This window comes from Panicum hallii, chromosome 2 (genome assembly GCF_002211085.1).
Source record: "Panicum hallii strain FIL2 chromosome 2, PHallii_v3.1, whole genome shotgun sequence".
Taxonomy (NCBI): Eukaryota; Viridiplantae; Streptophyta; class Magnoliopsida; order Poales; family Poaceae; genus Panicum; species Panicum hallii.
Window position 1 is genome coordinate 32,991,268 of NC_038043.1, and position 27,790 is coordinate 33,019,057.

General features: G+C 44.2%; 1 protein-coding gene across 3 annotated transcripts; it reads left to right on the forward strand.

Annotated features, from left to right (window-relative positions):
- The first annotated feature begins 17,697 nt into the window (after positions 1–17,697).
- Positions 17,698–26,837, forward strand: LOC112880601 (microfibrillar-associated protein 1-like). Of its 3 annotated transcripts, XR_003226368.1 has the most exons (5): positions 17,698–18,108; positions 18,534–19,751; positions 20,125–20,256; positions 25,506–25,586; positions 26,329–26,837. XR_003226368.1 is itself a non-coding variant. In XM_025945311.1 (4 exons), the coding sequence occupies exons 2-3, from the start codon at positions 18,580–18,582 to the stop codon at positions 20,237–20,239; spliced, it is 1,287 nt and encodes a 428-aa protein (XP_025801096.1). In that variant the 5' UTR covers positions 17,698–18,108; positions 18,534–18,579; the 3' UTR covers positions 20,240–20,256; positions 26,324–26,837. The 3 variants fall into 3 exon arrangements, 2 of the variants coding, with proteins under 2 accessions (XP_025801096.1, XP_025801097.1); XM_025945311.1 differs by lacking the exon at positions 25,506–25,586 and having other exon boundaries at positions 26,324–26,837; XM_025945312.1 differs by lacking the exon at positions 25,506–25,586.
- The last annotated feature ends 953 nt before the right edge of the window (positions 26,838–27,790 follow it).

A 27,790-nucleotide genomic window follows, 5' to 3' on the forward strand; every position in this document is an offset into this window, starting at 1 on the left:
CCTAGACTTAATGCATAATATAGATATATAAGTAGAAACTGTATAAGTGTAATAATTTAAAATACTGGGTTATGCATCGGGGCTTGCCTTCTGGAGCGAGGCTAGGGTCAGGGATGTCAAAGATTTCCGAACTTTGGTTCGGGGCTTCAGTTATAACCTCGGCGACGTTCGCAGGATCTTCAGAAAACCCTTGCTCGGGCTCCGGGACTAGTTCGTAGTCTCCGTCGTCGAGTGTCCTTGACGCTACATGATATGCAATGATTTGAATTAGGTGGTTCTTGAGTTAAGAATTTTACTTCACGATAAAGTTGCAATCTAACAAGGGATAAATACAACTTCATAACACAAGCAATTTGAATTTAACCCTACTATGCGTATCTTAATTCAATTATCATATTTAGTTGAATTAATTGAATTATGTTAACAAGTTTGATTTTTATTTTGAAATCCACAACGGTTATGGCCTTGAATTTTTATGGGTAAGCTTACTTCTAGTGGATGAGCTTACTATGAATTTTTCATAATTTTCTAAAAATAGAAACTAAAGCATTTGATTTAAGTTCAAATTTTAAATTTAAATTCAAACCTTAGGCAAAACAGAAATTCTTGAAAGATTTTCTATGAGCTACTTACTTATAGTATATCATATGGTAAAAAGATCTAAGCATGAAAACCTTAGTAACAGGCTTGAATAAATTTTAACCAATTCAAGCTTGATTTGCATAAGTTTAATCAATTTCAAGCTAGGGTTTAGTAATATAAGGGGGATTTGCACACAAGCTTACTCATACCCTAAACAGGCTACACACCAAAAATTACAAGCAATAGAGCTAGCATGCAAAAGTTACACATAAGATACCCTTTTGCTAATCTTTTAAATAACATTAAAAACATTTTGTTTCAAACTGAACTCCAGTAACAAAAGTTGTAGAGTTAGACTTCTGGAGTACAACAAAACAAGTTTGACCATTTTTGGATTTTTCTACAATTTCCTATGAATTTTCAAAGTTAGCTGATTTGAGAGGGGGTTCTGATTTTCCACGGAAAGATCCCTGGAAAGTTTTGAATCTTTGCAATTGGGTCCTTGGCTGGGCTACACAGGGATGCCGATCGGTGGCGATCAAATTCCAACGAGGGGGCTCATCGGCAGCGAGGGGAAAGTGGGAGAAAAGGTTCAGGGGCTCACGGCGGTCACGGGGGTGGCTGGTGTTGGGGAAGAGAGGGACTGTGGCGGCGTGTCGACGGCGAACAGGGGCGGGCGGCGGTGCTCCGAGGGGCAGCGACGGTGTTCCGGTGGCCGGAGGGTAGGAGGGCGGCGGGGAAGTAGCTAGGAGGCTTCCTCGGTGTGATGTGGTGCTAGTGGTGTGCTTGGCCGGGGCTAAGAGGTAGTGGATCGTCGGGACGACGGCGATACCGAGCGGCGGCGGAAGCTCGAGCTTACCGGCGCGGTGATCCGGTCGATCTAGTGCGGGAGAGCGAAATTGGGCAGTCCTGTGAGCATCAGTGGGAGGAGGGGGTGCTGCTGGAGCACTGGATCGAGGGTGGGACGCTGTCGACGGTGAGTCGAGGCAGCGGCGGAGCTCCGGCGAGAGTACTCGAGTGGAGGAAGAAAGGAGAGGCAATTCGATGCCGTGGGGTGTGTAAAAGAAGTCGAGAGGGACTCCTGGGCGAGCTTTAAGGCCAAGAAGAGCACAACACAGGTGCAGCAGCTGCAGGCAAGCTCGGCGGTGCGCGTGGCGGCTCGGGCGACGGCGGCGCGACGTGGAGGAGCAGGGAGAGGGCTAGCGCGGGGTAGGGAGCGGCGGGCGCGGTGCGGGAGCGGCACGTGGCGCGAAGAGAGGCGGCGCGGGGTAGCTGGGGCTCGGGCACATGGCCGGCGAAGGCGGCGGGGGCGGCGCAGAGAGAAACAGAGAGAGGAGGACTGGAGGTAGACGAAGGAGGACCAAGTTGCAACTCTCCAAAATTGTAGGGACTCCACTGCAAAGCTGAGTTAACTTTCAAACCATGGCTCAAATGAAAATGTGCCCAAAAGCAACAGTGTAGAGCTCAGCAAGATCTACAATTTTGCTTCAAGGTTTAGTTTCAAAAGAGTTAAGGATTTGAATCTAATTTAAAACTTGGCAAAGCTTTAAACTTCGGAGAAATCCTATTTAAAATCTACACTCCAATTGAATCCTTAGGATAGTTTCACTTCTATTTGTGGTTTAAAAGTAAGTACTTGCTTCTAGCAAAACAACCTTTTACATAATTTGATTTTACCTCCCATTCTCACCAATTTTGCACCAAAGGACCTAAATTTTCCAGAATTACAAAAATACCCTTTTGCTTTTGCATTAAAGTTTTAGCACACATACAAAAGATCAAACATACACACTTTATACTAGAATCTAGTGTGTTTTAATCCTAAGTACCTGAATGTCACAGCCTTCCCCCCTAAAAAGAATCTCGTCCCGAGATTCCGGAACAGGATGGAATTGGACGATCAGATTTGGGAGTTGGCTTGAAGTAAGTCTGGAAAGTTTCGCTGAAGATATGACTCGGTTTTCCAAGTCACTTCTTCTTCAGTGTGATGATTCCACTGAATTTTGAACATCCTGATGGTTTCTCTTCTAGTACTTCTCTCTTTGGTGTCTAGTACTTTGATCGGATGCTCGGTATAAGTTAGATCAGATTCGATTTCAATGGCTTGGGGATTGATGATCTCGGTAGGAATTTTGACGCACTTCCTAAGTTGAGATACATGGAAGATATCATGAATGGCTGCTATTGAGGAGGAAGTTGAAGACGATATGCTATGGGTCCACAGATTTCTATAATCTCAAAGGGTCCGACATATCTAGGGGCAAGTTTTCCTTTTACGCCGAACCGTTGAATACCTCGAGTAGGAGATACTCGAAGATATATGAAGTCTCCAGTTTGGAACTGTAATGGTCTCCTTCGTATGTTAGCGTAGCTTTTCTGTCGAGTTTGGGCTGCTTTTAGATTGTTCTGAATAGTCTTCACCTTTTCCTCTTCTTCAGTGACAAGGTCGGGTCCAAAGATTTTACGCTCGCCGGTTTGTGACCAACTCAAAGGAGTTTGGCATCGGCGACCATATAATGCTTCGAACGAAGCCATCTTAAGACTTGTTTGATAACTGTTGTTATAGGAAAATTCTACCAGTGATAAGCATTTGACCCAATTCTTGTCATACTGAAGTACGCAGGCTCTAAGCATATCTTCTAGAATCTGATTTATCCTTTCCATTTGTCCTTCTATCTGAGGATGATATGCGGAGCTTTGGATTAACTTAGTTCCAAGAGCATATTGAAGTTGCTCCCAGAATCGAGCGATGAATTGTGATCCACGATCAGAAATGATCGTCTTAGGTACTCCATGAAGACGAACGATTTGATCTAGATAGATCTCAGCATACTTTTTGGCATTGTAAGTAGTATGCACTGGAAGGAAATGGGCAGTCTTGGTTAACCGATCAACGATTACCCAAATAGAGTCATGTCTTTGGGAAGTGTTGGGTAAGCCAACGGTAAAATCCATGCTGATATCCTCCCACTTCCAGGAGGGAATGGGTAAAGGTTGAAGAATACCAGCAGTTTTGAGATGACTGGCCTTAACTCTTCGCACTCCGAGACATATTTTGCAATTTCTCGCTTCATACGAGTCCACCAAAAGTTCTGTTTCAAATCCTGGTACGGTACTACCGGGGTGCATAGAGAATTTGGACAGATGGGCCTCGTCCAATATCTGCTTACGAAGTTTATGCTCCTTGGGTACAACGATACGCTCGTTGAACCATAGAACCCCTTCGTGATCTACTCGAAAGCACTTATACTTTTATTCTCCTTGTGCTAACTTCTGTTTGATGATTCTGATCCCTTTGTCATGCCGTTGCGCCAGAATGATGTTATCCCTAAGCGTAGTTTCAACTGAGAGATAGTTCAAGCTACCTTGAGAAATAATCTCTAGGTTGAGCTTCCTCATCTCCCAACAAAGTGTCTCATTGAAAGCCTCTACTGATAAGAAAGAGTAATGTGCCTTGCGGCTAAGTGCATCCGCAACGACGTTGGCCTTGCCTGGATGATAGTGTACTTCTAGATCATAATCCTTAATAAGCTCTAGCCAGTGTCGTTGCCTCATGTTTAGATCTGCTTGCGTGAAGATGTACTTGAGGCTTTCATGGTTAGTATAGATATGGCACTTTGTACCCATTAAATGATGTCTCTGAATTTTAAGTGCATGGATGACAGCTGTAAGTTCAAGATCATGAGTAGGATAGTTCTGTTCATGAGTCCTGAGTGCTCGCGATGCATAAGCAATCACTCAGTTGTCTTGCATAAGCACACAACCAAGTCCGATTCCTGAAGCATCACAATAGATGTCAAAAGGTTTTAAAACATCTGGTTGAGCCAGAACTGGGGCAGTAGTGAGATATGCTCTGAGGGTGTGGAATGCATCTTCACATTTTTGATCCTAGGAGAATTTAACTCCTTTCTTTAGTAATTCTGTCATAGGCTTGGCTATTCTTGAGAAATCAGGAATGAAACGACGATAATAGCCAGCTAGACCAAGAAAACTGCGGATCTGATGGACTGACGTAGCAGGTTTCCAATCTAGCACTTCTTGGACTTTACTTGGATCAATGGATATACTGTCACTGGATATAGTGTGACCCAGAAATTTAATGGTATCTAGCCAAAACTCGCATTTGGAGAATTTGGCGTACAAATGGTGGTCTCTTAATCTCTGAAGAACAACATGGAGATGTTTCGCATGATCTTCCGAATTTTTGGAATAAATCAGAATGTCATCAATGAAGACCACTACGAATTTGTCGAGTTCTCGCATGAAGACAGAGTTCATGAGATACATGAAGTATGCTGGTGCATTGGTAAGACCAAAGGATATGACCAGATATTCATAGAGTCCATATCTGGTGGAAAAGGCTGTTTTTGGAATGTCACTCGGCCTGATCTTAATTTGATGATATCCGGAGCGGAGGTCAATCTTAGAAAATACTCGGGCTCCAGCTAACTGATCGAACAGAATGTCAATGCGGGTAGAGGATATTTGTTTTTGATGGTTACCGCATTGACAGGACGATAATCTACACATAGTCTCAAGCTATTGTCCTTCTTTTTCACGAACAGGACTGGACAACCCCATGGTGAAGCACTCGGACGAATGTAACCCTTATCAAGGAGGTCTTGGAGTTGGATTTTTAACTCTGCCAGCTCATTGGGTGGCATACAATAGGGCCTTTTAGAAATGGGGGCTGTGCCGGGTTGTAGTTCTATGATAAACTCAATATCCCTATCCGGGGGCATTTCAGGTCAATCATCTGGAAAAATATCTAGGTATTCACAAACAATAGGGATATCCTTTAACTTGATCCCTTCTATCGCATAGGCACAAGAGTTATTGCACTCCCGTTGTGGAAGATAGAGAATAGTAGTGTCATGGTCGGGTGAATCTATCTCCACGGCTCGGGAAGAGATATCCAATGACATTCGGTGCCTAGTCATCCAATCCATGCCTAGGAGGACATCCATTCCTTCTAGGTCCAATAATAATAAATCTGTTTTTATCATATTGCTACCCAACTGAATTGGCACCTTTCTATAAATTTGATTTGATGCAATTTTACCGCTAGGAGTCACTATCATATAGGCTCCCTTAGTAGGATAGAAATGCAGGCCTACTTTTGTTCGACACTTGGAACTGATAAAACTATGGGTTGCACCAGAATCAAAAAGTATAATCACGGGTTGATGGTTTATATAGAAAGTACCCAGCATTATTGGCGCACCCTCGGGGAGTTCGGAGAGAGTTGTGAAGTTCACCCTCCCCTGGCGGACTTGTACCATCTACTTCTTGCCCTTGCCCTTGTTGTTCGGGTTGGATGTTTGCCCTTGGAAAGATTTTCTAGGTTGGGGACAATCTCGGATGAAATGAGACGAGCTGCCGCAGCTGAAACAACGATTATTGTTGTTTCCTTAATTAGACGGTGTAAAGCTCGGCCTTGGGCCTTGCTGCTGGGGTTGTGGTGTCGGCGGTCGATTAAATCGAACTTGCTGAGAAGGCCTGGCTACCCATCCGCCTGGTAGATTGTTTCGGAACGGGGCTTGGGTAGCGGTGTTCTGGACCAACCGATACCTTGGCGTTTGCGCATTTGAGGGCCCCGTGGGTGTCTTCCGTTTCTTTTCTGCCCGGTGGGCTGAGATGCAATCCTCTTGAGTAATGGCCATATTGACCATTTCGTTGAAGTTGTCATCCCTTACCAGGTTCAGCCGTTCCTTAAGCTTTGTATTTAGGCCACGGCGAAAACGATCCCATTTACGGGCATTAGTGTCCGCATGATAACCCGCGTACTGACACACGTGATTGAAAACCTGTGCATACTGCATGACAGTCCGAGTTCCCTGGGTCAAAGTTAAAATTTCATTAAGCTTTCGCTCAATGAGTCCTTCTGGAATGTGGTGTGCTCTGAAAGCGGTCCGGAATTCGTCCCATGTGACAACATGACCAGCTGGTTGCATGGCGTAATAATGGTCCCACCATATGCGAGCAGTGCCGCAGAGTTGTTGAGCTGTGAAAAGTGCCTTGTTCGCATCGGAATATGGTGCAGACAACAATGCGAACTTAGACTCTATAGTGCGAAGCCATGCAGCAGCATCGATGGGCTCGTCTGTTTTATGGAACAATGAGGGCTGGGTGCTGAGAAAGTCTTGGTAGCCAGCCGATGGATGTTCATCACGGCCTCGGGATGTGTGATGACACTGGTTCATCTGGGCCTGTACTAGCTGGTTAAGGAGTTCTGTCTGTCGTGCCATGACTTCCACTAGATTTGGCGGTGCTGGTGGCGGTTGTTGGGAACCGCTAGCTTGGTCTGGCCGGAAACCTTCCGGGTTCCACATGTAGCTCCAACCATCTGAAACAAAAGAGATGTCCATAATTAACAGCATATTCTTGCTCCCATTTTCAGAAGATATACTGCCGTTGAACAGATATGTAATTCATATATTCTGTTTAACCAACTCATTCAAGGTGCAAAGATATTGAAACAAGACAACAAAACACAAGTCTTGGATTACAAAGCAGACACTGGTGGTCCTATACTATAACAAGTGGCCCTAGATCCAGGTAGACTACTCACTACCTATGTCACAACATTCTACGCTAGTTACATCTGAAAGATCGACGATTTGGATGAGCTAGAAATCGTCGAGGTTGCCTGTAGAGGACTGGCTGCCAGAAGAGGAGTGATCTGGCTGAGGGTTAGGCTCTGGGTTTCCGTGCTCGGAGTCGAGATCAGAAACTCCTTCAATTTCCTCCGGTTCTTCTTCTTCGCCTTCAGATGCTTCAGGTATAGCAGGAGGTGCTGGCTGCTGCTAGAGTTCGTCGATGTGAGCGAGGGCGTCATCAACCTCAAGGATAAGGTCATGGACTTGCTCCTGGAGGAACTCGATAATCATGTTACATTGAGTGATTATTGCATCACTCTCATTGATCTGATCCTCCCGGTGGACAATGGTCTCATCTCGCTCTGCAATAATTTCCTCCATTTTCGTAACCAATGCTTGAAGCTCTTCTATCTGAGTGATCTGTCAATCAGCATTTCTGTAATGACCTTGAGCTATACCGGTCATCAAACTCATACCGTGGCATAGCACAATCTGATAGTGGTGTTGGGCATTCATAAAGCTGATGGTACCACGGAGTGTCTCTTCGGCTAAATCTCCCAGCATGTGGCCATAATGAGCTATCCGGAAATTCCACTCGGAATCACTAGAATCTATTGCAGGAAAGAGGCCGATAGGATGCCCGGCAACTTCCATGGGATGCTGGTTACAGAAAGTGTGGATGGCCTCAAGAGTTGCGGTCTCAATGGTGTCGACGAGATGATAGCCAACCACATCGACTTTGATGGGCTGCCAGTGAGAACGGAAAGGGTGCTGAGGAATGGTCATCTTAACTCTGCACCGAGGAACACCTTCCTCTCTATATTCCACTCCATCATACTGTGGGGGCTCAGTGTAGAAGAATAGCCTAAGTGATTCCCATAAGAGACGGGTAAAAGCCTCCCAGTGCAAGGCATTGGTATGGAGATGCCCTGCATAATCCCAAAAGATGTTTGAAGGAGCCGCCATCTGAAGCAAGAATTCAAATGGTGAGATTTTGAAGGATGCCAAAAACTTAACTAAGGCTACCACAAGAATCCTATTGAAACCACACTAGAGATAGACAACACTCTATACGTCCTTAAGGAACAACACATTTAATGCACTTATTTTGCTGAATGATGGATTATGCATGCACGTACTATTCGACCTCACAACCAAAATAATTGCCAAATATCTTTGGACTTACGTGGTTAATTTCGGTGGCACAATATTTAAGTCTCTCCCTAATAACTAGTCGATAAGTCCTATCCGTCTTAACCTCTTAATCGTGGTTAGTGTACCTGCAGAACACCATAGGTATATAACATGAACCTTTCATGGCAGCACGACATGAAAGCGTTCCCAAACAGTACTGTTCACTATAGAAATAGTATCCGTATAATTTCCGCCGTACGGACGACGTTAGCATACATTACATCTGCAACGTATTCACGGGGTACCGTTTAGAACAGAGGTATGAATAGCGATCATCATACCCTGTGCCGAACCATATACTGCCAATATGATTAACTAATCGTTGATATATTGGCAGCATCTCAAGTAAGCCACTGCTTGAGAAACAGCGTTCGGTTTGCATCACCGACGGCCCATCTCCCTCAGTTGGCTGAGGATCCTTACCTTCTCACTTTCTTGTCTCAACGTTGAGGAACAGACAATACAAATAGATATCTAGGGTGGGTTGTGCTCGAAAGTAAGTTTTGACAGAAAGTAGTGCTGCAAATTAGAGCTGAACTATATACATATACATACTAGTAGCCACCTGATGTGACACCCTAGGTGTTAAATATAGCAAGCAAATAGGAAGAATGTTTTGTATGCTTTGAATTGTGTGAAATTTGAGTAAAGTTATGAAAATAAGGGTATTTATGTAATTTTACAAAAGTACAAGTCCTTTTATGTAAAATATTTGAAGTACAAAAGTAACTTTCAAAGTTTACTAGGGGTCAAAGTGTAAGAATGCAAGTCATCATGACATTACATGAAAACATGCAATTATGTCCAAAACTACATAAAATTTACCTTAATAAGGACAAAACTTTATTAAGTTTGATTTTAGTTCAAAGTTTTAAAATAAAGCTTTGTACTTTCGGTTTTTGAACTTGAACCCTAAAGCAACGTTGTAGGGTTTGAAAAATTCTACAACTTCTATTTTGATCATTTTCTCATTAGGGTTTTGGATCAGTGGGAAATCTTACTTTATAGTAAGGTCCCTAAGATTTTTGAAAATTCCAAAAAGATCCCCCTGGACCCCCCCCCCCCCCTCTCTTCTTCCTCTGGCGCCCCTGCTGCTCCTCGGTTTCCCCTCTGCTCTGCCGCTCACCGCCATTCTAGGCCATCCCCGGCGCCACCTCCAGCTCCTGGCCACTCCACGCGTCGCCCCCTACCTCTCCTGGCCCTACTCCCCTCCCCTCTGGCCTTCCCCACGCACGACACGCCGCCTGCGGCTCCGCCCGAACGCCACTGCGCCGCCGCCGTGGCAAATGCCAGCGCCTCTTCCCTCCCCTCGCTCCTTCTTAGCTTGCCCGTGAGCTTCTTCAGCTCATGCCCCTCCCATTTCCCTCCCTTTCCCTTGCCGCGCACACCCCGAGCCCCGAACACCACCGCCGCCCCTTCCTCCACTCCGGCGACCCCTAGTTCACCATGGACCGCCGCCGTCAGCCCTCCCCGCACCACTACAACCCCCTGGGGAGCTTTCCCTCACCCCACTGACACTCCCAGGCCACTCCTCGCGGCCGGACCCCCACCGGAACCACCTCACCGTCGCTACCTCCTCGCCGGTGAGCTTCTGTTCCCGTCGAACCCATCTCTCCACCCCTTCTCCGTCCAATCCAACCACCCCAGTAGATTTCTCTCCTTCTGCTGTAGCTACTGGACCAGAACTTGGCCACCTTCCTCGCCGGGAAACCCCTCGCCGACGAGCCCCTCCTCGCCGCCGCCTTGGCCGCCGTGGGCATTCCACCTCCGGTCACCCCCTCTTCCTCCCAAGCCCACCCCTGGACGCGCCTTGAGCTCCTGATGCTCGTGGGCCAGTTCTTCTCCACCCCCGACACCACCCCTCGCCGGAATTTGGCTGGTGATGTCCCTTCCCTTCTTCCCCGATGAGCCAGGGACCTATTAGCTTTGATTTGAAAACTTGTAGGGTCTTAGCTGCAAGATTTCAGAGCCCCCCCCCCAATTCAAAGCTGTGAACTTCAAAAATGTGTAGAAAATTGTAGAAAATTCCGAAAAATGCCAAACCAGATTTGTTTGAATCCTTGAGTTAAATTAGACTACTTTTATATAGGGGTTTTGAGCTGAATATGTCTGGTTTTTGATCTAGGTTAAATAATAGGAAATAGGTGCTTTAATTAGATCTTTTGATCCATAGTTGTGCTATAGCTGAATTTTGAAACTTAGGTTGTATGTCCCATGTGTAGCTCTGTGTAAAAGTTTTGAGTTCTTTACTACTCAATTGCTTAGAAATTCGAGTACCTTTGTTGTATGTTGATGGAATGTTTAGATTTTATTTAAGGATGCTTCTGATAGTGTTTGCATCTTAAATTTATATGCTAGCTTCCTTTTTGCATGTGTAATCCATAGTAAAAGTATTAGGATTAGTAGTAGGCTATACACCAAGTTATGGATTTATGCTTGTTTTCAAAGATAATTCATTTATGCTAGTTCTTGCTTATGAAAAATTATGAAAATATTTTGAGGTGTTGCTCTTGAGTAGTGTAACTTGTTCACAAAATTTCAAAATAAGATCTTGTGTATATCTACAGTTGTAAATAACTCTTAATCTGTTAGTGCTGTTTTTGTTTATTTTTGTGGCATAGTTTCTGTGAAGATAAAATCTTGATAAATTTACAGTAGCTTAGACATAGCTTTTGTCTGTAGTTGATAAAAGTTTCAACCCCAGTGCTATAGTAGTTTGTTCTGTAAAAATGAAACATGTTCTAAGTGTTAACTTTTTGCAATAATTCTTCTGATTTATTTACTGCATAAAATGTTTTGAAAATTTTAGGGTAATTTTGATTCTGTTTGTTCTATTTGTTATAATTTTTGTAGCATCAGATCTTAATCTTAAGATCAGATGCTTATAGTTTATAAACCATATCTATTAGGTTAAAATGAAACCAGCCCTAGTTATTTTATGAATTTAAACATGTTGTTTAGTGTAGTTAACTGGGTTAGTTTATACTCGATAAATGACTGCCCAGTAGAAGAGTGAATGATATGTTTGATGAGTGAACTATATCGTGAAATAGAATAAAAGTCTATGCATCCTCTAAACTGCATAGTTTACATCACATGTAGACTCGACGCTTCTCGCCGACGGAGATTATCAGATCCTCCCGGAACCCGAAGTGGAAATTTCTGAAGACCCCGGAAACATCGTCGGAGATTTAACTGAAGCCCCGAACCCGAGTTCGGAAGAGTTTATTAACGTCTCTCACCCTAGCCTCACCAGTGAAGGCAAGCCCCAGTGCATAACCCAGTATTTCAAATTACTACATTTATGCAATCCTATATGTATATATTATATCTTGCATTAAGTCTACGAGTTGAAATGGAACCCTAAATGCATTGAGACTAGAAACCTATGTATTGTGCCTGAGTCCTTATTAGATAGATGCTTTGCTAATAGGACCGGCAGAAGTCGGGTGATTTCCTATCACTCGCGCGATATACGAGTTGAATATTTACTATTCTGCAATCACTATAAGGATGATGGACGGGGTCATGTGCAGTATCATGACTCGGAAGGTTACCCTGTCTGTGTTGATAAAAGTTGATAAGGTCGCAGTGTGTGGTAGTGGTGGCTAAGCGTTTGAAAGTACTAGCCACATGCCGCGAAATATGGTAAAGCGGTAAGCCTAGTAACCAATCGGCCCGAGGAGTGGACATACCTCCCACCACTCGTAATTTAGTTTTTCCCACGCACCGACATGCGGGAGTACGTTCCGCGCAACGGACAGGAGTACGGTCATGTAGTCGCGCTATAGACGTATGTCCTGCACAATTGGTGTGCGTACGGTCCTACAGTCGCTTGTGGTGGCCCTGTTCCACGAGTCGGAATGAATGGCAAACGGTTGCTTCGGAACTATCGTTGGATGTTCCAAGCGTGTGAGTTAGGTTTACCCTTGCAAGGTTTGGAAATTCGATTCAGAATCGTCCGTTTCTCGTGGAGATTGAGACTGCTTATTCCTCCTGCCACATAGGGTAAGAACAGTAATTATTGTTGGAATAATCTTGATGGATGCTAATCTCTACCTTGTTTGTCTAGTATAGGTGCTTACCTAGAATGGTTAATGAAACTAGAAGTTAAAGCTAAAACATGAAAGTTAGATCATACTCTTTGTTGCTTTTTAGCAAAAGAAAACGAGAGCCTCTCAAATCCTCCATGGTCTAGTTATGGGCTAAGTATACCCGATTATGGTTAAGTCTTGCTGAGTATTAGTATACTCAGTCATTCTAGTCTATTTTTCAGGTATGACCCTTGAAAACCTCACGGATGGTTCAGCATGGCCCACCTCTGTTCCATTTAGCTAGTCCGTGGAGTGGGATCCGTCCCCGGCTGGCAGAGACCCTCCGGAATGACACCATGTTTGTGCTGAATTTGGTGTCAACCTTCGCGACGTGTGTAGTCGCGTATTAATTTCTTCTGCTGTGAACTTGGACAAGCTATTTAGCTTGTCGTTCGAAACAATGTTTGTATAAGTATACTTAAGTTTTAAACGGTTTGTAATAATGTTTAATATTCTGTAAATTAAAAGTTGGTGAGCTGTGGTGTGATTGTAAACTCGCCTTCGCGCGAGGTAAACCTGCTTCGATCCTGTTGAACCGTGGTTGCATCGGGCGGACACCCGACAGACCAATGGGTTGTTCCGTTTGAAATGCTTTGAGTTAGTATCGGCTGTATAGCGATAGCTAGCGCACTTGAACCGGAATAATTCAGGCGGTTCTACCACACCTGATTACTCCCACATAAATCCCTAGGGCTTTACGATCTAAGCACCAAACTTAATGAATCCAACGCACTTTGCAAATTCTTTTATTAAGCCAACTTTATTCTAAAAACATTTTTAAGAACTACTATAGTTTTAGTGTCAATTGTAAAAGTAAACCTACAGCTCGCCAGCTGTGGCAGAACCGCCTGAATTATTCCGGCTCAAGTGCGCTAGTCATCGCTATACAGGCGATACTAACTCAACGCACTTCAAACGGAACAACCCATTGGTCTGTCGGGTCACCGCCCGATACAACCACAGTTCAACAAGATCGAAGTAGATTTACCGCGCACGAAGGCGAGTTTACAATCACACCACAGCTCACCAACTTTTAATTTACAGAGATAATAAACATTATTACAAACTGTTTCAAGATTAAAGTAAACTTATACAAATATTGTTTAACACAACAAACTAAATAGTTTGTTCAGAGTCACAGCGGAAGAAATTCACACGCGACTACACACGTCGTGAAAGTTGACACCACGTTCAGCACGAAATATGGAGTCATTCCGGAGGGTCATTGCCGGCCGGGACGGATCCCACTCCACGGACTAGCCAAACGGAATAGAGAATGGCTAGGCTGGACTATCCGTCGGGTTTTCACAGGCCATACCTGAAAAACAGACTAGCAAGACTGAGTATGCTAATACTCAGCAAGACTTACCCGTTTCATGGTATACTTTGCCATGTAACTAGACTTATGAAGGCTTGTAATGGTTCTGGATTTAATTTCAGCTGAAAAGCAACAAAGAGTATGATCTAACTTTCATATTTTAGCTTTCAGTTTCTAGTTGCATTAACCATTCTATGTGAGCACCTATACTAGACAAGCAAGGTAGAGATTAACATCCATCAAGATTATTCCAACAATAGTTATTGTTCTTACTCTATGTGGCAAAAGGAGCAAGCAGTCTCAATCTCCGCGAGAAACGGACGATTCTGAATCGAGTTTCATAACCTTGCAAGGGTAAACCTAACTCACACGCTTGGAATATCCAATGATCGTTCCAAAGCAACCGTTTGCCTTTCATTCCGACTCATGGATCAGGGCCACCACAAGCGACTATTGGACCATACGCACATCCAATGTGCAGGACGTACGTCTGTAGCGCGACTACATGACCGTACTCCTGTCCGTTGTGCCGAACATACTCCCGCACGTCGGAGTGTGTGAAAAAAAACCAAATTACGAGTGGTGGGAGGTATGTCCACTCCTCAGGCCGATTGGTTACTAGGTTTACCGCTTTCCATATTTCGCAGCATGTGGCTAGTACTTTCAAATGCTTAACCACAACTACCACACACTGCGACCTTATCAACTTTTATCAACACAGATGGGGTAACCTTCCAAGTCATGATACTGCACATGACCCCGTCCATCATCCTTATAGTGATTGCAGAGTAGTAAACATTCAATTCCTATATCGCGCGAGTGACAGGAAATCACTCGACCTCTGCCGGTCCTATTAGCAGACCATCTATTCGATAAGGACTTAGGCACAATACACAGGTTCCTAAGATTCATGCATCTAGGGTTCCATTTCAACTCCTACACTTAATGCATAATATAGATATAAAGTAGAAACTGTATGTGTAATATTTAAAATACTAGGTTATGCATCGGGGCTTGCCTTCTGGAGCGGAGCTAGGGTCAGGGATGTCAAAGACTTCCGAACTTTGGTTCGGGGCTTCAGTTATAACCTCGGCGACGTTCGCAGGATCTTCAGAAAACCCTCGCTCGGGCTCCGGGACTAGTTCGTAGTCTCCGTCATCGAGTGTCGTTGACTCTACATGATATGCAATAATTTGAATTAGGTGGTTCTTGAGTTAAAAATTTTATTTCACGATAAAGTTGCAATCTAACAAGGTTTAAATACAATTTCATAAAACAAGCAATTTGAATTTAACCCTACTATGGGTATCTTAATTCAATTATCATATTTAGTTGAATTAATTGAATTATGTTAACAAGTTTGATTTTTATTTTGAAATCCACAAAGGTTATGGACTTGAATTATTATGGGTAAGCTTACTTCTAGTGGATGAGCTTACTATGAATTTTTCATAATTTTCTGAAAATAGAAACTAAAGCATTTGATTTAAGTTCAAATTTTAAATTTAAATTCAAACCTTAGGAAAAACAGTGACATAAATTCTTGAAAGATTTACTATGAACTACTTACTTATAGTATATTATGTGGTAAAAATATCTAAGCATGAAAACCTTAGTAACAGGCTTGAATAAATTTTAACCAATTCAAACTTGATTTGCATAAGTTTAATCTATTTCAAGCTAGGGTTCAGTAGTTTAATCTATTTCAAGCTAGGGTTCAGTAATATAAGGGAGATTTTCACACAAGCTTACTCATACCCTAAACAGGCTACACACCAAAAATCACAAGCAATAGAACTAGCATGCAAAAGTTACACATAAGATACCCTTTTGCTAATCTTTTAAATAACTTTAAAAACATTTTGTTTCAAACTGAACTCCAGTAACAAAAGTTGTAGAGTTAGACTTCTGGAGTACAACAAAACAAGTTTGACCATTTTTGGATTTTTTTACAATTTCCTATGAATTTTCAAAGTTGCCTGATTTGAGAGGGGGTTCCGATTTTCCACAGAAAGACCCCTGGAAAGTTTTGAATCTTTGCAATTGGATCCTTAGCCGGGCTACATAGGGATGCCGATCGGTGGTGATCAAATTCCGGCAAGGGGGCTCACCGGCGGTGAGGGGAAAGTGGGGGAAAAGGTTCAGGGGCTCACGGCGGTCACAGGGGTGGCCGGTGTTCGGGAAGAGAGGGACTGTGGCGGCGTGTTGACGGCGTTCCGGTGGCCGGTGGGCAGGAGGGTGGCGGGGAAGTAGCTAGGAGGCTTCCTCGGGGTGATGTGGTGCTGGTGGTGTGCTTGGCCAGGGCTAAGAGGCAGTGGATCGTCGGGACGACGGCGAGACCGAGCGGCGGCGGAAGCTCGAGCTCACCGGCGCGGTGGTCCGGTCGATCTAGTGCGGGAGAGCGAATTTGGGTAGGCCTGTGAGCATCAGTGGGAGGCAGGGGTGCTGCTGGAGCACTGGATCGAGGGTGGGAGGCGGCAGGGGCGGCTGTCGACGGCGAGTCGAGGCTGCGGCGGAGCTCCGGCGAGAGTACTCGAGCGGAGGAAGAAAGAAGAGGCAATGCGATGAAGTGGAGTGTGTAAAAGAAGTCGAGAGGGACTCCTTGGTGAGCTTTAAGGCCAAGAGGAGCACGGCGCAGGTGGAGCAGCTGCTGGCAAGCTCGGCGGCACGCGTGGCGGCTCGGGCGATGGCGGTTCGACGTGGAGGAGCAGGGAGAGGGCCAGCGCGGGGTGGGGAGCGGCGGGCGCGGTGCGGGAGCGGCACGTGGCGCAAAGAGAGGCGGCCCGGGGCAGCTGGGGCTCGGGCACATGGCCGGCGAAGGCGGCGGGGGCGGCGCAGAGAGAAACAGAGAGAGGACTGGAGGTAGACGAAGGAGGACCAAGTTGCAATTCTCCAAAAGTGTAGGGACTCCACTGTAAAGCTGAGTTAACTTTCAAACCATAGCTCAAACGAAAATATGTCCAAAAACAACAGTGTAGAGCTTAGCAAGATCTATAACTTTGTTTTAAGGTTCAGTTTCAAAAGAGTTAAGGATTTGAATCTAATTTAAAACTTAGCAAAGTTTTAAACTTCGGAGAAATCCTATTTAAAATCTACACTCCAATTGAATCCTTAGGGTAGTTTCACTTCTATTTGTGGTTTAAAAGTAAGTACTTGCTTTTTGCAAAACTACCCTTTACATAGTTTGATTTTACCTCCCATTCTCACCCATTTTGCACCAAAGGACCTAAATTTTCCAGAATTACAAAAATACCCTTTTGCCTTTGCATTAAAGTTTTAGCACATATACAAAAGATCAAACATACACACTTTATACTAGAATCTAGTGTGTTTTAATCCTAAGTATGTGAATGTCACGGCTCTCTATTGGTGATCTTATTTCTGCATTTTGACTCCATCTTCCATTTGATTAAGGATAATCTTTATATCTTCGTGCTCAAACTTGCCTGTACCAAATGTGAGTGTCAACACATCACCAAAGAAGTAAAGGGATCAATGCTTCTAATCTCAAAGTGCCACATTAGCAAGTGCATATCAAAGAGACCTAGCCAAATTCAGGCCATCATTTAGTCCACGGCATTCCGCCCAAAATCACACTAGCAAAATTTAGGTTCTATTTAGCTTATGTTGTATCAAAAACGCTAAAGTGCGGCGACTTTCATAGGTCTGGTGAATGATTGTGGCGAGCTGAAAGTAACGGTATACCATACTGTAGGCGCATTTTGGTGACAAAAACAAAGGGAAACTCAGCGATTGTAGCACCTGGAAGCCTCAGCGCGACAAGTTTGGACGCGAACAAACAAATCTTAGCAGGATAAAATAGTAAAGTTTATTATAACAGTGCCAAAATTTTGAATTCAATTCAAATAAGTGTCGGAATTGTTGGACATAATAAAAATGTGCTCCACCCTTTCATCACGCCCAATGCTGCCGTGAAAAATTTCTTTGGTTCTTCCCCAATCTCGCAGCCTTCCTCCCCGCCGGCCGCCGGCCGCCGCCCCCCGCCCCCGTTGGCTTTCAGCGCCACCAGCACCTCCGCCGCCATCAACCCTACGCTGCTGCCCCCAAAGGCCCCCCACAACCCATCTCCTTCCGCCATCACCCCCGAAATGCTGTAACCCTAGCTTCGTCGCCGCCACCCAAGCAACGCCGCCGCGGCCCAAGAAACCAGCATCCCGCGGCCCAAAACCTAGCTGACTCCAGTTCCACCTCCACCCAAAGCTACGCCGTCGTGGCCAGAGACCGGCAGCAGCCTCCAGCATCCTCGTCCACCAGGATTACTTAGGCATGGGCCATCAGGAAACTCCCTGCTGATCTGAAGGTGAGTTCCTTTTTCTTTCGCCATTCATTTTGTTAGAAATGATTAGGGTCCAGGTCTAGGATTCATTGCTGTTGTTTCTTGTATAAAATTTCTAACACTAGACCCTAAATTTATGACCAGTTTTGCTTTCAAAGTTTTGCCATTCCTTTCAGAATTTTGTTTGACTAACTGCAAAGCATGTTGTCGTAGTATTACATAGTTGCCTTTAGTTCTATTTCCTGTGGCATTTAGCTAGAATCTTAAATCAGAAAAGAAATAAATACGTAGCTACCCTTTTGAAATTATTTCTCCTATATCAATTATCTACAATCATAATGGAAAATCCATGTAAGTTACCTGTTTCCTGTGTGGAGCTGAACGAGTACTTCGCTGGCATGCGGCATACCCAAATGGTAGTGATGCCATTCATGATTTATTTGTTGCAGGTTGACTCTGTACGCAGGAGTGTGGAATTGGTGACCAACTGTAACCATGTCTGTGGCTGCCGGTGTAAGTGATGCGGCCATCGCGGTGCGTGACAAGCTCCGTGGCAAGATTGGCCAGACTAAGGTCAAGCGGTACTGGCCAGGAAAGGCGCCTGAGTGGGCTGATGATGCTGATGAGGATATAGATCTTCGGACGGCACGGGTCTCCCTTGATAAGGCATTCCCAAAGGATGACGATGCTGACATCCCTGCAAAAGATGACCGCCGGCTTCGGCGTCTCGCACAAACCCGTGAGAATAAGGAGGAGCTGAGGGCAGATCATCGCCGAATAAGGCAGGCTGAGATTGTTTCAACTGTTGAGGAGGAGAATGAGAGGCAGGAAGCTGATATCGACGAGGAGGACGAGGAGGCTCAGGAGGAGAGGAGAAGGAGGATAAGGGAGAGACAGCTCTTAAGGGAGCAGGAGGAGCTACTTCCTCAGGAAGAGGAGGAACCGGTGGAGGATGAGTCAGAGGAGGAATCTGAGTATGAGACGGACTCTGAGGATGAGCAGTTGGGCATGGCCATGGTGAAACCTGTCTTCATACCAAAGTCACAGAGAGACACCATTGCAGAGCGTGAACGGCTTGAGGAGGAGGAGCGACAGCTTGAGGAGCTAGTCAAGAAGAGGCTGGAGGCTAGGAAGATAGAGACTAGACAGATTGTCGTTGAAGAGATTAAAAAGGAGGAGCACATTGAGAAGGCACTGAATGAAGAGGCCAACATTGAGGATATTGATACAGATGATGAGTTGAATGAAGCAGAGGAGTACGAGTCATGGAAGAATAGAGAAATAGCAAGAATTAAGAGGGACAGGGAGGAAAGAGATGCAAGGTTGAAGGAGAAGGAGGAGATTGAGAAGGTCAGGAATATGACCGAGGAGGAGCGTCAGGAATGGGAGCGAAAGAATCCAAAGCAGCTGCGTCAGACCAAACAGAAGTGGAAGTTTATGCAAAAGTATTACCACAAAGGTGCTTTCTTCCAGGAAAGTGCTGATGATGTTATTCAGTCAGCTGGTAAAGATGATATCTACAGCCGTGATTTCTCTGAACCTACTGGGGAAGATAAGATGGATAAGAGCATCCTGCCCAAGGTCATGCAAGTTAAACACTTTGGGCGCAGTGGCAGAACGAAGTGGACACATCTTGTTAATGAGGATACTACAGACTGGAATGCACCGTAAGTACTCATTTGTTGCATCATTATTGATACTGTTTAGTTGCCTTGTTTTTTTACATGTGCTTTCAGTAGAGGTTGCTAATTTCCAAGTAAATAATGATGGCCTGAAGGAAATATTATATTTTGGATGCTTTTAATATGAGGTCCAATGGGCGCCCTCTTATTTTTCGAGCTGAAATACCTGTTGTAGCTTTTTGACTCGTATAATTGACCGCAGTTCTTATATCTTATATCTCTAGTTTGTTAAAACCTTAAAACTTATTGCACATTTATCATTTGAATTTTTTTTTGTATGTTTTCTGGTGTATATCTTGGTCTTTTAAAAAGGAAAACACATGTACTGACTCTGAACTACTTTTTAATGAATTTTCAGATGGGCCACAAATGGGCCTCTACGAGCAAAGTATAATTCAAAAATGGCAGGCATGAATGCACCTATTGCTAAACCAAAGGGAAGTAAGAAGCTGAAGGACTGGGATGCAAAATAAGATGCTGGCTTGATCTGGTACTACTCTCTTGAGCCTTACTTCTGTATGAGCACTACCTAGCCATGAAGCGCAAACAATGCCTATATGGATGCTTTTCTTTTTCATTTTGACTGCATAAACCATGTGACCTTTATGTGCTAATGTGCTATCATTTGTTGGAGTTGAAATGTCCCATTATAATCCATGAATGGTCATTGGTAATACTTTCTTGGGATGTTTAATCAGAAGAGTATCCCATGTATATTTGTTGCTTTATGCCTGTGAAAGTTATAATTTCACCTTTTATTAACCATTTTCTTTGTTTACTAAACCTTTCTTGATTATACCCATTAATACCAAACCATATTAAGTAGTTATTGTGAAATTATGGTCTACTATATGACGTTGAGGTGCTACCTGCATGTAACAGTGTGTGATTGCTGTGATGTGTGTTTGTGGCTGTGCATCTATTGTTGATGCTCCTTTAATGAGACAATTTTATAGATTTGGTATTTGACGATTTGCTCATGTTGTTACTTGTTGATAGAACAAGGTATTGCGGCACAATCCACTTTGAAATTTGAAACAGCAAAAGTTTGATTCGGTGAGCCTGATCCATATAATGGAATGCACAATATGCATCTCTGTATTCTGTGTTACTAACCTTGGAGAATTGAGAAGGTAATCATCATCTGTAGAGAAGGCCATATATATAGAGAGAGCCACATAGGAATATAAAGAGTCTCATGGGGATATAGAGAGACTCATAGGAATATAGAGAGCCTTAACACCCCCTTTCAAACTCAAGGTGGAAGTGGAGGATCTGAAGCATTGAGTTTGAGTAGATGAAGCCGATGCTGCTCTCGAGTTTGTGCTTTAGTAAAGAAATCTGCTAACTGCAGCTCAAAGGGCACATACTGTAGAGCAATAGTTTTCTGATGACAATGAGACCGAGTAAAGAAGGCATCAACTCCAATATGCTTTGTAAGTTCTTGCTTCACAAGATCATTGGCAATTTGTATGGCTCCTGTATTATCACAGAGAAGAGGTGTGGGGGCATCACATGAAATACCAAAATTAGCCAACAACCATCGAAGCCATACAATCTCTAAAGTAGTAGTAGCCAATGCTCGAAGTTATGCCTTTGTACTAGACCGAGATACGGCTGCTTGCTTCTTAGACTTCCATGCAAGAGGAGATGAGCCAAGAAGAATGCAATATCTTGTGATGGAACAACGATCCGTTGGGTCACTCGCCCAAGTGGAGTCCGAGTAAGCATGAAGCTGAAGCGGACTATCACGAGCATAGAACAAACACTGAGATGATGTCCCTCTTAAGTATCTCAGCACACGAAGTAAATGTCCAAAATGAACGGAGGTAGGAGCACTCACAAACTGACTCAAAATATGGACAGCATGAGCAATATCGAGTCTGGTGACAGTAAGATAAACAAGACTGCCCACAATATGCCGATATTGAGAGGGATCCTCAAGAGGTGTACCATCAGTGGGACGAAGCTGCAAGTGTAGATCCATAGGCATGGCAGCTGTCCGATTATCGCTGATGCCTGAACGAGCAATAAGATCCTCTATGTATTTAGACTGAGAAAGAAAGTATCCTTTTGGAGAGTGCTGAACCTCACAATCCCTAGGAAATAACTCAGAGGACCCAAATCTGACATCTGAAATTGCTCACCAAGTTGCTTCTTCAAAACAGAAATGTGTTCCGCATCATCGCCCGTATCAACATATCATCCACATATAGAAGAAGCAAAGTACAACCACATGGAGAGAGATGAATAAATAAGGCAGGATCATGATCACTAGGTGTAAAACCAGCAGCCTGTATCACAGAGACAAAACGTTCAAACCAGGCATGAGGAGCCTGTTTAAGACCATATAAAGCACGTCCTGAAGGTGCATCAACACCTGGGGGTGGTTGCATATAACCTTCCTCATGCAAATCACCATGAAGAAAAACATTCTTAACATACATTTGAGAGATAGTCCATGAAGAAGTGGCGGCCACTGCAATCAAAGTCCGTACAGTAGTCATATGAGCAACTGGAGCAAATGTCTCATCATAATCTCGTCCCCGAGTCTGCTGAAAACCTCTTGCAACAAGATGAGCTTTATAACTCTCGATGGAACCATCTGACTTGGTCTTAATTTTGAATACCCACTTAGATGTGATAGGCACGGCATGTGACAGTAATGGAACAAGATCCCAAGTTCCTGTACGATCAAGAGCAGCAAGCTCCTCAGTCATAGCAAGCTGCCACTCTGGAATACTTGCAGCTTCCTGATAAGTGACTGGCTCACCAGCAACAGCATTCACACGGGAAAAACCATACTTGTCTTCAGGACGAATAGTATTGCGATCTCGTTGATTATATCTTGGACCAGCCTTTGTCTCATCAGAAATATATGTGACTCATCAATATTATTATTAGAACCATCAACAACGGGCACATCAGAACTGCCGAGGTGGTAGAACTAGAAGGAAGTTTGGTGGAGGTTTTCGGACGACGATTGAACACACGTTTGATAGGTGGTTTTGAAAAAGGATGAGGTGGAGGTGGTGGAGGCGGCGCGTGTGCAGATGGTGGAGGTGTAGGTGGCGCATATGAAGGTGATGGAGGAGGTGTAGGTGGCGCATGTGCAGGTGGTGGTGTAGGTGGCGTATGTGTAGGTGGCGCATATGAAGGTGATGGAGGAGGTGTAGGTGGCGCATGTGCAGGCGTATGTGTAGGAGGTGTGATGGAAATAGGAGGAAGACACATAAAAGATGTGGACTTTATGGGTGAAGATGAGGACTGTGTAGAGGGGTCATAAAAGAAAGGACGATCCTCAACAAAGGTCACATCACGAGAGATACATATGCGACGACAAGAAGGATCATAGCAACGATAACCCTTATGCTCGGGACTATAACCTAGAAAAACACATTCAACGGACTGAGCAGTCAACTTAGTTCGCTCACGAGGTGCAAGTAAGACATAGCATGTGCACCCAAAAACTCGGAGATGGTCATAGTTAGGAGGTATACCAAAAAGAACCTGCACATGAGAGCTGAGCAAGGGTGCCCTTGGAGATGAGAAACTGGCGAAAAGCTGAAGACAAGTATTCACCTCCAGAATCAGAACGAAAACTCTAACAGCAGTGGAAAATTGAGTGTGCACCATGCGAGCAAAAGACTGGTAAATAGAGCAGAGTTGGGATCGATGTTTCATAAAATAGATCCAAGTGTATCGACAATGGTCATCAATGAAAATGACATAGTAACTGTGACCACCCTTGGAAGCAAAAGGTGAAGGACCCCAGACATCCGAGTGAATAAGATAAAAAGGTCGAGTAGAATGAGAAGTACTACTAGAATATGGGACCTGTACCTGTTTGCCAAGCCTGCAACCCTTGCAGTGGAAACTAGAATCAATAGGGATATGACCAAGACGACCCTCATGAATCAGGGTAGACAATCGAGACCTACATAGGTGGCCAAGACGATGATGCCACTTGGCGAAAGATGAAGCTGATGATGACACAGCTGATGACACACGAGCGGTGGAAGAAGGAAGATGTAAGGTGTCCAGAACATAGAGGTTAGAAGAATCTCTACGGTGATGACCAGTCCCAATCACACTTCCACTCTGACGATCTTGGATAAAACATGATGAATCATCAAATCCAACAAAGCAGTTCATATCAGCTATTTGACCTACTGATAGAAGATTCATAGATAGCTGAGGTACACAGGAAACATCAGGTATATAAAAATGGGGAGAGTGAAGGGAACCCTGATGAGTAACATGACATGATGTACCATCAGCAGTGTGGATAGAAGTAGCATTAGTGACTGGTTTACATGCTACCAACTTAGACTTGTCAGACGTCACATGAAAAGAAGCCCCTGAATCCAGAATCCAAGACTGTGAAGCAATGTTCTGAGAGGCAGCAGCGATTGACACAGTTCCACTAGTATGAACCCCAGCATCAAGTTTGATATCACTAGCCATAACACTGGATTGCAACATGTTGAAGAAATGCTGATACTTGTGCTCAAACCAGAGAACAGAACTGGGCAGAGAGCACCAGACAGATGGACGACTGCTACTCCACAATGGCCGACGCACAAGAACAAAGGAGCTCCCGTGCAGCAACAGACCAACCAGCAGCAGGCAGTAGCAGAACAGAGCAGCACAGCAGAGCAGAGGCGGACGGCTTGGAGGAGTCCAGCAGCACAACCGCATCCCCCTCGTCCTTCTGCACTGCGGAGGCAGCAAGGAAGGAAGCCCAGATGGACAGCCTCGACGACCGGCGGACAGACGGAGCAGGCCACGGCGAGCGGCGCCAAGACGAACAGCAGGCAAACGGCCACGATGGGGAGGGATGGCTGCGACGGGCAGGCGTCACAGCAGGTGGGCAGCCGCGATGGGCGGGCAGCTGCGACGGGCAGGCGTCACAGTAGGCGGGCAGCCGCAACGGGCGGCGGGCACTGCAGCTCCACACGGATGACGAAGATGGCGATAGACGGCAGCAGGCGGCGCGTGTCAGCCGCGACCGACGGCGGCGATGGGCGCGCTGAGAGAACTGGCGTGCCGACAGGCCACGCAGCCCCGAGGCGCCAAATAGGGGACAGGACTCCAAGGTGGAAAAAAATGGATCTTGGGTGGATTAGTTAGTCTAATCCTAACCCTAATCCTTGCTCTGATCCCATGTTACTAACCTTGGAGAATTGAGAAGGTAATCATCATCTGTAGAGAAGGCCATATATATATATAGAGAGAGCCACATAGGAATATAAAGAGTCTCATGGGGATATAGAGAGACTCATAGGAATATAGAGAGCCTTAACATTCTGAACAATATTTTGCTACTTAGCAGATTATTTGCATGAGCCAGTTTCTGTTTGTATGTTATACAAGATAAGAGTACGAAGTATGTATCTAATAGTGTTGAACACCAGAATATATGTGAAATCGCTTTGGACAAATTATCAGTAACTTCTGAATACTGGTCGATTTAATCGAAAAGAGTAGAGAATTAGGTGGGGAGGGATGCCTGTGATTTAGATGGTGACCCAAAGGTTTGATTAGCGGCCACAATTCGAGCCTCGAGCGGCCACCCCTTTCATCATTCCTGTATTGTTCATCAATTCCATTTTCCAAGTTGAAGATGTGAAATCAATTATCATCTCCTCTTGTTGTAATTTAGTATAGAAGAATGAGTTGATAATCAATATTAGAGAGAATTGTGGATGTGAAGTAATGTCGATATATTTTAAGCAGTGTTTCAAAGGCGAGAAGGCGAACCAAGGCGAGCTGGGTATGCCTGGATGCCTAGGCGGCAAGGCATAACCGTTCCCCAAGGTGAGCTGGGTGTGCCCAGATGCCTAGCGTTGAAAACTGATTTTAAGTACAAAAGGAGTACTTCACACAAGACACGCGTACACAGTCACAAGACATTTGTTAGGGCTTCAAACGACTGGTATGCAGCATATTGAATGGAAGGAAAAACACTAACATTTTCATGCCAACTTACAGATGTATACAGCTGTTAGTGTTATAGCCAAATGACGAGAGATGGGGGAGGATAGTGTTTGATTGAAGTGCCTGAGCTGATATAGAACGATATTTCTGTGCTGCCATAATAGACTGAATTGATCAGATTGTGTGTTAATGGGGCTGTATTGAATTCAGTCAGATTCAGATATACATGACAGATGTCATACTCATCTGTGCCTAGGTCTTCAAAAATACTACGGGCCAATTGCATTCTTACCCTACTCTCTATCTCAACTATTTAGCAGACATTGGAATACGAGTAGGCTACTTGCATTGGTCAATGTTTCATATCTGTACTTTTTTTTGGCATAGTAAAGCTGTATCGTTCTACATGGTAGTTAAAACGATATGCGATGCCACTCCATATCTCAGTTGGCTTATGGCAGCCGGATGTCATGGCATTTATGGAATAAACTTGAGGCGAGTCATTTCTTGAGAAATCCTGAGCTAGGTAGCTAGTACAGCAGAGGCACCGGGCATTTGGGGCAACATGTATTTTATTGTTTTTGGATGTTTGTGATTATATGTGTCTTTCTTTGCAGTGCAGATGGTTGTGGTATTATGACTCGCGATGACTGATGTTCTCTTCAAGATCGACCCTGAACTAAATGTGATGGAAAGGACAAGCGATTGAGTTGGAGCTGAAGGAGACTACTTTTGTTGATTTGGAGTTGTAAGTCGATCCTTTCTATGCCTGAACAATGCGACTACGACTGGTGAGTCAAACAATGTGGCGACACGAGAACTTCCCCACATGGGTTTGCCACTGTCAACCTAATTAGGCCCTTTGTATTAAATACTTTACCTTGATCTATCTAGGTTGCTTGCAGCGGAAATATTCGCAGTGTCTGATCGATTCAGTGTTGCCCAGCAGCCGTGCTTTTTTTTTTAATCTTGCTGGGAACAATAGAAATAATGTCCTTAAAAAAATAGTGATACTGAAAGCAACGCTTCATAGTGTTCCTTCGGTGTGTGTTTGTGTGTGTGACTAATCACCAGCACCAGTGGATAACTGCCTTTTCATATGGACGTTCGAATGAAGACATTTTTATTTTTGGTTTTCTGTGCGAAACATGGAAAACTGTGCTCTGTATATCCCGTGTGCTCGTGTAATACGTGAACATGAGCAGTGCCAGTAATCAATGACCTGTCTTCTCGTCGATGAAGAGCTAGGATGTGAGTATTTTTCAGAATGTGTTCATCTATTAATAGGGTTTCTCGAGAATTTTCTAGATTTTTCTGACGATTATTCTTTTTTTAGAGCTAAATCTATTTATTGGAAAGTTCTAAAAATCTATCTTTCGAATTCCAAGGATTTTATTTGGAATCCTCGTGACCCAAATTACCTCCTGAGTTTTTCTCGAAATTTTTAGAATTCCTCTGGATATATTTTTCGTGGTTTAAAAATTTTTTTCTAGACTTTTCTATATTTATTTTAAACTTAAAAATATGTTTTGAAAAATATTTATATTTTGATATCAAATTCTTATTGTAGTCGGATCGAGCTGTATCTTTGTTGCACATCCTTTTAACCTTGTCCACTTCGAATCCTTAAGATGCCCTATCGAGCTCTCGATTCTCTAACCTTTCTCCCCGGTCAAGTCATGCTTGAAAAGATGCCTCGTGGCTCATCCTTAGTGTTTTTCCGACAACGTTTGATCACCGTCAGCTCCAACGACTTGGCCTGATCTCTTCCTTCTCTTTTCGTGCTTTCGAATAACTGAAAGTACGCCTAGAGGGGGGGGTGAATAGGCGTTTGTCGCTTAAAACCTGCACACAAAAATCTCAGCCTGAGGCTGCCTGGCGGACTGTCCGCTGGGCACTTCCAACGTCCGCTGGGAGGTCTCGGGAATCGAATGCAATCTTTCGAAGAATAAAACTTGTATACCAAAATCCACTTGAATAGAAAAACTGTAAAACAAGTGAGAAACACTAAATGCGGAAGAAATCTAGCTCAAAGTAAGTACACAAGTAGATCGGGCAAGAATACTAGATGAAGGTAAGAATAA